The 11958-nt window shown below is 35.7% G+C and overlaps 1 protein-coding gene across 1 annotated transcript; it reads left to right on the plus strand.

Annotated features, from left to right (window-relative positions):
• RGS2 (regulator of G protein signaling 2) lies at window positions 1-5107 on the plus strand. Its single transcript, XM_039362333.1, has 5 exons — window positions 1-169; window positions 1736-1837; window positions 1944-2005; window positions 3035-3201; window positions 4048-5107. Exons 1-5 carry the CDS (start codon window positions 60-62, stop codon window positions 4240-4242), a joined length of 636 nt encoding a protein of 211 aa, XP_039218267.1. The 5' UTR covers window positions 1-59; the 3' UTR covers window positions 4243-5107.
• The last annotated feature ends 6851 nt before the right edge of the window (window positions 5108-11958 follow it).

Consider the following 11958-nt stretch of genomic DNA (forward strand, 5'->3'; position numbering starts at 1 on the left):
GTCCGAGAGACGCTAAAGCCTCCTGTCACATTGAGACGGGCGTCTTGTATCGGAAGAGTATGCAGAGTGTAATATTTCTGGCGTTCCAGCACGACCGCATCAAAATGGAGAAAAGCGCTAGCCGTTGCCAGAGCAAAGAAGAGAAAAAGGGCAAGATGAAAAGAACCATGTAAGTATTTTAAATCGAAAGCAAGAAAAAAACCAAGGGAATGTGGCTAGAATGTTGCAATCAGAAGTATTAGTTTAGTCGTTGACATCGTTAACAAGAAAGGTTGTATGTTAGTTTGGCAAAAGTCTCAGGAACGTAAACGGTTTTTTTTTTCCTTCCGGCCAATTTGGGGGCTCAGCTGAGCACGTTTTAGCCGCATTGGTGGAATGAGCGTATTTCTAAATTTGCTGGGAAGGTAAAGGAAGATTGACAATGTTAAGACCAATTATTAGGCCTTGTACAGTACGATAACTTTAGCTTTAGTTTCTTTGTGGCTTAACATTGTGTGATTTCGGGCTGTTTGATTTATGGTTCAAAGTATTGTGCAAAACCAAGCAGCTGATTTATTAGATAACTATTTCTAGATAACTATGTGCATACTATACTCAAAATGACTAATCTCAATAAATTAATTTTGGGTTTTCAACACCTCAGTATTTCAGATTGTATGCATAGGTGTTGCCTGTATGATGCATTAAAACACTTACAAGCACTTCCTCTTGGGCTTTGGTGCTATGAAACTGAATAAAAATAGTGTGTATGAAGGTGCATCCAATTGCTTTTAGAAGCAACTGGAAGCATTTAAAAAGAATGGGACAAAGGAAGTCCTCTAAATTCTGGTCTAATTCACTTGAGAGAGCTAAAATTCTTTGGAGGCAATTTTGCTTCTTAAAGTTCCTTTTTTTTTTTTTAATTACATTGAGTCATGCAGTTTGGCTACTAGCCCAGCTCTTGAGTAAATAAGGTAGATTTTCCATTAGAATGGCAGGTGAGTGCAGTTTGTGATATGAACTCTTCCTTGTTTTTGCTAATTATATGAAGTATTAAAGTCCTGCAGATGAGTGATCTTGATTTGCTGCTAATCTTTTCTAAAGAGAATTAAAAATGTCTGCAAAGGAGAATCCCTTGATAGCAGAGAAAACATAACTTCCTTCTGCAAGTTGTGAAAATTATGACTGTTCGAAAATTCTGTCTTATGCTATTATGCAGTCTGCAACATGCAAACAGTTTTACTTTGAAAGTTAAGGTTAAGGGAAAGAATATAAAACTGCTTTCATTTGGGTCACTTTACAACAACAGAAATGAATGGGATTTCATATTTTGCCTTTCTACTAGTTTATATTGCAATAAACATAGAACATACTATTGATTACTGAAGTATTCTGGAACAGTCATTGTTAGTTCACTACCACAAATAATATGTAAGAATTTTCTTGCAAATGAATGAGTTAGTGAACATCAAGCAACCAATAGCATTGCTGCATAATATTTCTTAAGTATGGTTAATAACTTTTAGTTCACATAATTCATGTCTCAGGGAGTGAAGATGTGCATTTGCATTAGTTATTACTAGCTATAGTTAGTAAATTTCCAAATGGATCTGGGAAACCTGTGCTACAACTAAGCTCTGCTAATGTTAAATTAAGCAAGCTGAACTCCATCTGTAGTTATTAACTACAAATTTAAACTGTGGCATTTTTGGTAAAGTTCAGTTGAACTTATTTATACTTTTGCCCTTCATTTTAGCCTAAAAGATTGGAAAGCAAGATTGAATTACTTTCTGCAGAATTCCTCCAATTCTACCAATGCAAAGGCTAACAAGAGAGGACAACAAAAGACATGTTTTAGGTATGTACTTAATATTTTACATTGATGAATCTTTATGTAGTCAAATTATTTTCATAGAATCTGTGCCCTTTGAAAACCTTAAACAATTTTGTTTTGTTTTTCACAGACCTTCTCCTGAAGAAGCTCAGCTATGGTCAGAAACATTTGATGAACTTCTAGGTAACAAATGTAAGTTGCCTTAAAATAAATTAACAGACAAGCATATTTGCTAATTATAGAAAATTAGTTTCAGGAAAAGTGAACAAACCAGTATCTTAGCTACTGAGAATTCTGATGTATGTTTGCAGTTTGATAGTAATTTTTATTCCTAGTTTAGTACTTAACTCCCTGGGCCTCAGATTGCAAAAAAAAAAAAAAAAAAACCTTTTTTCTTCTTCAGGCACAATTCCCAGCTGCTTTCTGTGAAGTAGCTGCCTATGTTGTTGTATTTCTGCAATTCTGTTCTGTATTTAGCTGGCCTTTGTAGTTAACATTCATAGGTTTAAAAACTCCGATCAGTTATAAAGTTGGAAATGCAGGGTCCCAACTTTAATTGAAATTTGAAGTCTCTGGATCCTTAAGATCTAATTCTTTTCTTTAAATGGATCCTAGTTGCTTGATATGGCAGCAACTTCCAGGGCTGCTATTTTTTTTTAATGGTTATTATAAATAATGCATTGTACATTAGTTCTTTTTAAATGACTGGTGCACACTTTGATTAATAAAGATACCGAAGCTCAGTGTTCCCTTGTCAGCTACGCAAGAGAAACCTTTTTCTTATTAAACATCCTAATTGCATCCTATTTGCTGCAAAGTGAACTTGGGTCACTCTTTCCATGTGGCTGTCTTCCAAGAGTTTATAGCTCTTCCATAAACATGTTCTCCTAATTAAAGTTTAACACATGCTATCAAAGTCCAAAAGTGAAATGTTCTTTTTTAAAAAAAAATAGTGACCTTAGTTTGATGGGCAAAGAACAAAATTGTTTAAATTTGTCAATCTACAATATTTTAACTTGAAAAAACTGGCCAGCTTTTTGAGCTTACTCATGTTCTTTCTGCTTTGTTCGGGTACATCTTTCTTAAACAATTTAGAGGAGGGATAGACAGAAAAACCCAAGGGCCTGAGAGAGAGAAAGAAAGAAAGAAATGTGTGGTGTTACATCTACAACATTCCTGGGATGCTTTGCATGAATTGATCTTTTTCACATTTCTTTGCAGATGGTCTGGCAGCTTTCAGAGCTTTCCTGAAATCTGAGTTTTGTGAAGAGAACATTGATTTCTGGCTGGCCTGTGAAGATTACAAGAAAATCAAGTCCCCACAAAAACTGACAGCCAAAGCTAAGAAGATTTACAATGACTTTATTGAAAAAGAAGCTCCTAAGGAGGCAAGTAGATGGACTTAAATTGCTCTTTTTGACTAGTTCAATTAAACCAAAAAAACGTTCTCAGCTTGGTTTCACTAATAAAGAACTGAGAATTATTCCAAAGAGGGGACTCTCTTCCACAAAACTGTTGTTAGAATTAAAACTAGCTTTTAAAATTTATTAACAAAATACCTTTTAGATTTCTGCTCCATTTTATGCTAGCATCTTATGCAGAATTGCCTATAGGAATAATTTTGAATGTTGAGAAAATAGGTCTGTGCTTGGGAATGTCACTCAAAAGCCACCCAGATTTTCTAACCATTACCGTTTCTCAAATTGTATGGCATTCTATAACTTTATATGTCAGTGCACTATTGTATAGGCTTAGGGTGCATGACAGGATTTTGGAAAGCACCTTTTCTGGTTCAAAATTGAAGTGTTGCATAGATCTAATAGTTGTACAAGTAGAAGTATGGTACAAATTTTTAAAAGCTGAGGATCATAACTACTGTTGCCAGAGGATTTGGCAATAGGAAAGGAAATTTTTGTCATTCACAGTGTGGATGTTGTCTAGCTTAAATTGCTTTGAAGCAGACTTCTTGATGAGTTGGACCTCAGTTTTCGGAATGCTATGCTGTTTGAAGAGTATCCTGTAGGAGAGCACCAGAATGAGCAGAACTGTTTAAAAACAACTGTTCTTCCCTATAGGCTTGCTTTGGCCAACAGATGTATAGCAGTTGGCCTCTGATTATTTGATGATGGGGAATGAGCATAGCTTGAGGATCCAATATCCTGTAGCCCAGCCATTTTTGAAGAACACATTATCCATGAAACAGCATCTTTATGAATTTCTTTCTTGTATTGCAGATCAACATAGACTTTCAGACCAAAAGCAGTATTGCTCAGAGCATCGAAGAAGCCACAGACACATGCTTCAGTGCCGCGCAGAAGAGAGTTTATAGTTTAATGGAGAACAATTCTTACCCTCGCTTCCTAGAATCTGAATTCTACCAGGAATTATGCAGAAAGTCACCAATCAGCAGAGACCCTCAGGGGACATGAACCCATAAAACAGGAAGGGGAAGAAAAATCCAAAGAATAATTTTGCCAAATAAAGGGAAGAGGACCATATGTCTTTGCTGGCTCAGTGGGTCTGATGAACTGAATGCAAAGGATATCTGCCCAAATGGCAATTTACAGTTATTCAGCTGACGGAACTAGTTGACTTGGGCAGACTCTAGCAAGTTGCCCTGTTAATGTTTAAAGGTAACCATACAAACTGCTGGCCAGTTATTAAGGAAAGCTGATTTCCCTTCCCATATATGTTTGTGTAAGGTCTTGTGCAGCATTGGACTGGTGTGGGTCATCCAGCTTTGCATGTGAACCTGGATATGCTGATGCTCATAAGAAAAACCAGTGGCCTCTCTGTATATTTAAATATAAACAAGCTCTAGGGCTGTTCTTGCAGGCTGACCTTTTGTGAGACCTGACAAATACTTTGAATAATTGGCTTTTGTTTTTAAATAGCCAGCAGTATGTAATCATAGCTGTATCAGCTTCCCTACGCAGGTTGTTCCCTGCAGATCATGCAGCTTTGTACAGATGTAGCAGATTGCCTTCATGACTTACAAAAAATACCAATATTGTAGTATGATTTCTTTGTGATAAGAGCAATTACTTAATTGATTTAAAATACAGCATGATGATCTGCTAATTGGCTAGGGACAAATTCAGTCTGTGGGCAAGTACCATTTAGAGTAAAACCTGGTCTAGAATTCAAATGAATGCTGTGTGTGTGTTTATATAGAGAATTTGTTGTACACTCCTGTCAATGTTGAATGTACTGACCTAAGGACAGACTTCAGTGAAGTTGTCTTCTGTTTTGAGAAGCAGATGTTTCAATAAATTATTTTTATTTTATTAAGAACAACTTCTCTTCGTTTCTCTGAGGTTGGAGGGGGGAAGTGGATTGATTTGTAATACAGGCTAAGCTAAACAACCACTCAACGATTTATCTCTGATGTGTAAAATCAGGAAGCCACTAGATAGTTTTACTGCTCCTGTGATTTCTTTACCCAACTGCCAGCTAAAGCAAAAAAATGGAACTATTTCCTTTTGCAACATATAATGGCAAACCCAGGGTAAAGCACCATAGTTCCATTTCCGATGAAATGTCAAGAAAAAAAAAAAAACACTGGCATCAGAATTACCTGTGAATGTGCAAAATTTAAAATGTGAATAATGCCCTGAGGATCATATAATAGATTGCAAGAAGGCACAATTGCTGGGGTTTAACCTGATGATGTTTATCCGTCTGACTTAATCAAGTCTACCTAAGTTATGTAAAAGTTTTGCTGATAAGGTAACTACTAGTAAGATCCCTTCATGATGAGCAGTTATCAGCAAAACTTTTGCCTGACTTAGTACTTAACATTGATTAAAAATCAGCTGGATACATGTCATCCAAGGGTGACAGCCCTTTCAGATAATCTGAAAGAAGGAAGTGATCATTCTCTGCAATTTTCAATTGTTAAGTAAATTTTTCATACAAAGTAATTGGTATCCTGTTATTCTAGCAAACAATGGAGAATGAAGATTGGGAGAACAACACTTCTGTTTTCCTGTTCTTGAAGATGCAGGATGGAAATCTTTAAAACTTTATGGAGCAATAAAATTTATCAGAGATCAGTTTCAGAGTGTGGGAACATCTCGACTAAGAATCTTTTACAAAGCATTCTTTTCATAGACGGGTGAATGGGGGAGGGAGAATGCCTAGAAAGTATGGAAATTTGTGTGTTTATATCATATTTCAACACATATAAATATGTGATGTGTGTTTATATCATATTTCATCACATGTAAATCCTCATTTTCTCAGTATGAGTGGTACATTCCAGGTGTCAAATTCACAGTTCACTGAGCTACATGTAAACCTTGGTCAGTACAAAAACTAAAACTGATTTCTAATTGAGCTACTTTAGGTTGAATCCGATAGCTTTTTATTTTAAAAAATCTCTCATAATGTATTTGTGTAACTCAACTATTAGGAGGTCAACACTGAGACATAGCCTAAAACAGGCTGAGGTTGAGAATCAGTGACCTAAATCTAAACCAAGTCCCCCCCCCCATGATTGGAAGCAACAAAAAAGAAAGATGGTTTAAGCCCATTTCAATTAATGAATTTTCTAGGCTCCTGAAATTTTCAGCCTCCTCAAAAATCACTGGAAACCACTAAGGCAAGGAGGTTATTCTGTCTTGATCTATTTTGCTTGCTATTTTGATAAATGGGCATGTATTTCCCTACAAAATGTCATTTTGAGCCATACTTAAATATAGTTACATAGAAACATTAGTGGCAACTAACAGGACCACTTAGAAATTAGAATTGCCCCCATAAATCTAATTCTGTCCATAAAACAGGATATAGATTTTGCATTCTTCAATGAGTGGAGCAGTAATACTATCCTAAAGGAATGACACCTGTCCCCAAAACATTTAGCAATACTGCATTCTCCTGATCTAAGATATATGTTATTAGAACATATGATTTGACACTCCATATGACTGGGGCATGCTGCATCATTAGGGATTGTTAACATCAGAACCTGCATGGTGAATAAATCAAAATTTTAATCAGATTGGCAAAGAGATTCACAAACCTTTCCCTTTCCATTTTACTGCCCACTAGACTCTATATTTCAACAAGGCCAAATCATAGCTATAAAAACAGGCTGGGTACTCTATGATTATAAATCTAATTCATAAGGATTAAAATGGACTGAGCCATATTAATGAATCATAGCTAAATCCACATATATTATAGTTCATACACAGGAGATTTTCAGATATTAATCCAGACTAAACAAACTGAATTATGTTTTAGACCATAGCATAAACCAATTTTGGGTTCCTTGGAAGAAATTTTCCTTCCCTCCTTCCCATCATTGTCACAGTCGTCGTCATCATCATCATCATCACCATCACCATCATCTTCATCATCTTCTCTCTCTTCTTTATTTTTTGACTACCCAGTTGCAGCCCACTTTAATGCAACTGTAGCCCTACCAAATAAAAGTATTCAGCCATGGTGGCGCAGTAGTTAGAATCAGTGGTGGGATTCAGCCAGTTTGCATCACTTTGGCAGAACCGGTAGCTAATTTTTTGTTGCCCAGGCCCAGAATGGACTTCCGGAAGCGGCATCTACAAAGAGAACTGGTTGTTCACATATTTAAATCCCACCACTGGTTAGAATGCAGTATTGCAAGCTAATTCTGCATTCCCACTACCAGGAGTTTGACCCTGACCAACTCAAGATTGACTCATCCTTCGATTCTTTTGAGGTCAGCAAAATGAGGACCTAGATTGTTGGGGGCAATATGCTGACATTTGCGAAGCACTCAGAGAGTGCTGTAAAGCACAATGGAGCAGTATATAAGTGCTATTGCTATTCTAGATAAGGATATGGAAATTAGGATCTGTATGCTACTTGTCCTCTATGACTCAGTCATAATCCAGTCAAATTATCAATTTAGTTCAGAAAAGTGACCTGGCTCGATTCAAAAATTGAGATTAATTTGGAAAACTGATCTAATTCACTCTGAATGTTGAAACTGAAGGGCAAATGAGTTTGATTCCATTCTGATTTCCAAATTGATTCAGAAAAACTTCTGCTTATATGAAAAGCAACCAAATCCTTTGAATTAATTTAAAGAATTCTAATTCAGTCTGACAATTTGAATCCACTTCCCAGTTTGATTTAGAAAGTCAATAAAATCATAGTTGTGAGAAATCATCTTTGAACTGACAGTTCCATCATCATGCAATTTAGAGGAAAATCAGCTTCTGATTCCCATTTGATTAACAATAGCAACAACATATCTTTACCCCCCCCAATAAATTGCTGAAACAAAGTTTACAGTAACCATGAATGGACTTAGGTAGCCTTAGCTGGTGCTATATTTCTATATTTAACATATTCAGGGCAAGTTATGTTTCAGTTATAATGTCTTAACTGGAATCAGGCTCAAATAAAAAAAAATATGTAATTTTCTCTGGTTGGAGTTATTGGGGAAAAAAAGAAACAAAGAAGGAAAAATGAGAAGAAACAGTTGTGTCTGCACTTTTGTTCAAACTTCTCATTCTATTAAACTGTATGTTTCATTTTTTTTTCCAGCTCAGGCATCTAAGTAGTCCCAACAGACTAAATAAGCCATATCTGATTTTTGTAATGTTTTCCTTTTTTTCCCCTTGGCTTGCATCATATTCATATTTTTTCCCCTTGGCTTGCATCCTTTTTTTCCTCATGTCTTGTGTAATAACTTTTTTTCTCTCTTAAAAAATGAATCCTGATTTAGAAATGTTAATGATGCCACCATGCTAATTTAATATGTCACATTAGTACAAGGAGGCACATGGTGGATCTGAAACCATAAGTTCAAATAGTTTCTTTTCCAAATTTGTTGTTTTTCTTTACAAAGAAAATTATATTAATAAACTAATAAATAAAATTATATTTAAAATTATTTATAAAATTATTTTTTAAAAAAATGGGTAAAAGTTTTATTTCTAATATCATACTCCAAATGTTCATATTTGCTTTGTAGAGTAATATGTAATATTATATATATGGAAGCCATTCTATTGGAACCATGGGCCTCTTCTCAAATGAGATCTCTCAGATGCATAAAAATAGGGAGGGTGTATTTCAATAAACCAAATATGTCTTGATGGCACCAGGATGAAAAATTAATGGAATCTAAAGTGGATGTCAAGCACTAAAGAACCAGGATCACATGTTAAATTCTAGTTCTGATTTATCATGCCCATACACAACAATCTAGTCAATGGTCAGCACTAAATTAGCACTAAATAAGAGTTAACAGAATTCAAAAGAGGTTAGATTTGGATTACTTGTGGAAATGTAATGACTCTAGGCTGATTCTTCTCTTGACTCTGCCCCCAGGCTCTGCCTTGTCTTCTTCTACATTGGTACGATAAATCCATATGCATGGATTTTAATCTTAAGACATTTAATTAGTTGTACTGCATACTCCATTGGTAAACCCCATGCTTTTACAAGATGCCTCTCTTTGGAACACATTCTTAACTGGTGCAGTATAGTTAAGGCATTGGACTGACCCTAGTGAAACATAGACTATAGTTTCCTCTCAGCCACAGAAGGCCAGTGAGTCATATCCTCTTAGTCCAACTTATTCACAGCCTTGTTGTGGAAGAATAGGAGAATAAACCACTCCTTGTGCCACCTCAAGTTCCTGAACAAAAGATAGAATATAATCTAACAAATAAATAAATATTTCTTTATGTCCCTTTCATTTTTACCCTGACAGCAGCCATATGTACATTGGGCCTATAGACTGTTGTGTTTGCACTATCCCTTTCCATCAAAGAGACACTTGACAGAAACAGTATGAAGGAATATTTCTGATTAAGTGCTGAATTCTGAAGGACCACAGCCATTTGTAAAATATCTAAAAAGCACTTAATAACTTGAAAGCCGGTGCAAAGACCACGTGGAAAGTACTAAAATGCTCTAAAAGGTCTTAATAAATTCCCTTACTTATTTATTACTTACTAACTTACTGTAAAGAAGAGAGTGTGAAAACAAAAGAAACAAAGATATTTTATGGCTATGTTCTGGGCATCTTGACAATCATTGCATTTGGCTTTTTACTATCTGTCTACATAATTATGAATTTTTGTTTAATCTGTAGCTACTGAAGGGCTACTGTTAATCACTGCTTCTTCTCCAAGTGAAATACTAAGCACTGATGTCTAGGTGGCAAACATTCAAATCTGAAATCTGACTCTAACTTGAGAGAATAATGAATGCTAAGGTGTTGGACTGATGTCAAAACAGCCTCTAATGCACTAGGTTGAGATGACTTTCCCAAATTCTACAAATGTTTAGGTGGAGGAACTGGGTGAGTTGTTTTTCCTAATATCTCCAAGAAATGAAGGAATTCAACAATTTTTCAATGGATAGTATTCTCCTCTGGAGTTACTGAACCACTGCTATTAAAATATGTCCAGTTCACTCATAACGTCTTTCCTTATGGTTTAATTGAAATGTGGGAAATCAGAGCAGCTGCAATTCTTTCACTAGCCTCTATAATGATTGCACAGTTAAGCACAAGTTCTTCACACAGACCCCTTGGCCACCTCACAACTAGGTAAGTACAAGAACACAATACTTACTCGAAAGAGTTTTGCTAAACTTCTTTTCTTTGAAAGAATTTCTAAAACAAATTTGCTTCTATCACAATGAATGAAAAAAATATGCAGTGCTTTTCTGTCCAGCATTAGCTCACATCTCATGTTATAACATAGTTGAATGAGACAACCTCTTGTTATAACAGGATATCATACATTTGTCTTTGAACTAATAAAGTGATATTCTTAACGTAATACGTGAACTCTTCCTATAAATAAATTTTCCCCAATAGAGATTGTGTTGGACTTCAGTTCCCACAGTTTTCAATTGATTTAGGATTTTTTTATGTTCCCCTGGGAGTGATTAACATTGAAGTCCAATACACTTTGAAAGCAACTTGTTAGGGAAGCTGTTATAAGTTCATATTTAATTGAGGAAGTTGATATCTTGCAACAGAACATAGACTGCACGAGAGAAAAAGGTGTTTGATCCAAAACAAATTCTGGTTGAAAAGCACATCTAATAAGAGTACATATCATTTTTTAAGTAACACTGCCAAAGAACAGGTGTCACACTCAGGAAATCAGAAGCCCAGGGAGTTCAAATGAATATACGGGTTTATTTCAAGTTTAAGCATTCTACAAGAATCTGGACTACTAACAGTCAAAGCAAATTGGCAGTAGATAAGAGTCAACAGAATTCAAGATGGTCTGGGCTTAATTTTTTTTTGTGGGAATGAAAGGACTCAAGAATATTGACACATTTGACCATCTCTCAGGCTCAGCCTGGTCATCTGCTACAACAGGCTTTTATTTGTTGAGCATCCATTCCCACTCTAGGCAACTTGTCTAAAAAGAAGCATTTCAGATCTCTACAATTAAATATACTTTTAGGGTCATATGCTGATTGGTTGGTTGGTTGGTTGGTTGGTTGGTTGGTTATGTGCCATCAAGACATTGTGAACTCTTAGAGAACAAATAGTTTACATTTTCTCCATTTTCTCTCCACAACCTAGTCTTTCAGAACATCCAATAGTTTATCCATCACCACTGTAAATGATCCATATTGCTGCTGGACATCCACTTTTTCTCTTTCCTTCCACTCTTCCCAACATTACAGCCTTCTCCAGAGAGCTGGATCTTCACATACTGCTTCCAGAGTCAAATATTGTAAGTTGGGTCACTTGTGAGTTGAGTAAGAAATTCTGGTTTGATTTATTCAATGATCCATTTATTTATTTTCTTGGTTGTGACACATGTTGAGGAAACATATACAATAATACACTATCCTGAGGGGGGAAATGTGAATATTGATTCATATATACAATAGTTACATATGTATTTAAAAATGCATAGAAAGCTATTTTTCAGGGACTAAGCAAAACCAAAAGGCAGAATGATGGGATGATGATTGCATTGAAGAAAGAATGGGAAAACAAATGCCCACTCACCACTTCTGCTCACTATGATGATCCCAAAGGAACTTCTCATTTTTTTAGCATTACAATAATGCCCAGAGTTGAACTAAGGATAAAATGGGAGAGAGAGAAAACCACATAGACTGCCTTGAATTTCTTGTGGTAGTGGTGAGGTGGGGGTATAAAACTA

The sequence above is a fragment of the Crotalus tigris genome, unplaced genomic scaffold, assembly GCF_016545835.1.
Source record: "Crotalus tigris isolate CLP2741 ecotype Arizona unplaced genomic scaffold, ASM1654583v1 scf7180000019423.1032690, whole genome shotgun sequence".
NCBI lineage: Eukaryota > Metazoa > Chordata > Lepidosauria > Squamata > Viperidae > Crotalus > Crotalus tigris.

Excerpts from the sequence above, each read along its gene's own strand:
- RGS2 (XM_039362333.1), top strand. The coding sequence starts at position 60 with ATGCAGAGTGTAATATTTCTGGCGTTCCAGCACGACCGCATCAAAATG. Across the intron at positions 170-1,735 it reads GGCAAGATGAAAAGAACCAT|CCTAAAAGATTGGAAAGCAA; the intron begins GTAAGTATTTTA and ends CCTTCATTTTAG. Across the intron at positions 1,838-1,943 it reads CAACAAAAGACATGTTTTAG|ACCTTCTCCTGAAGAAGCTC; the intron begins GTATGTACTTAA and ends TGTTTTTCACAG.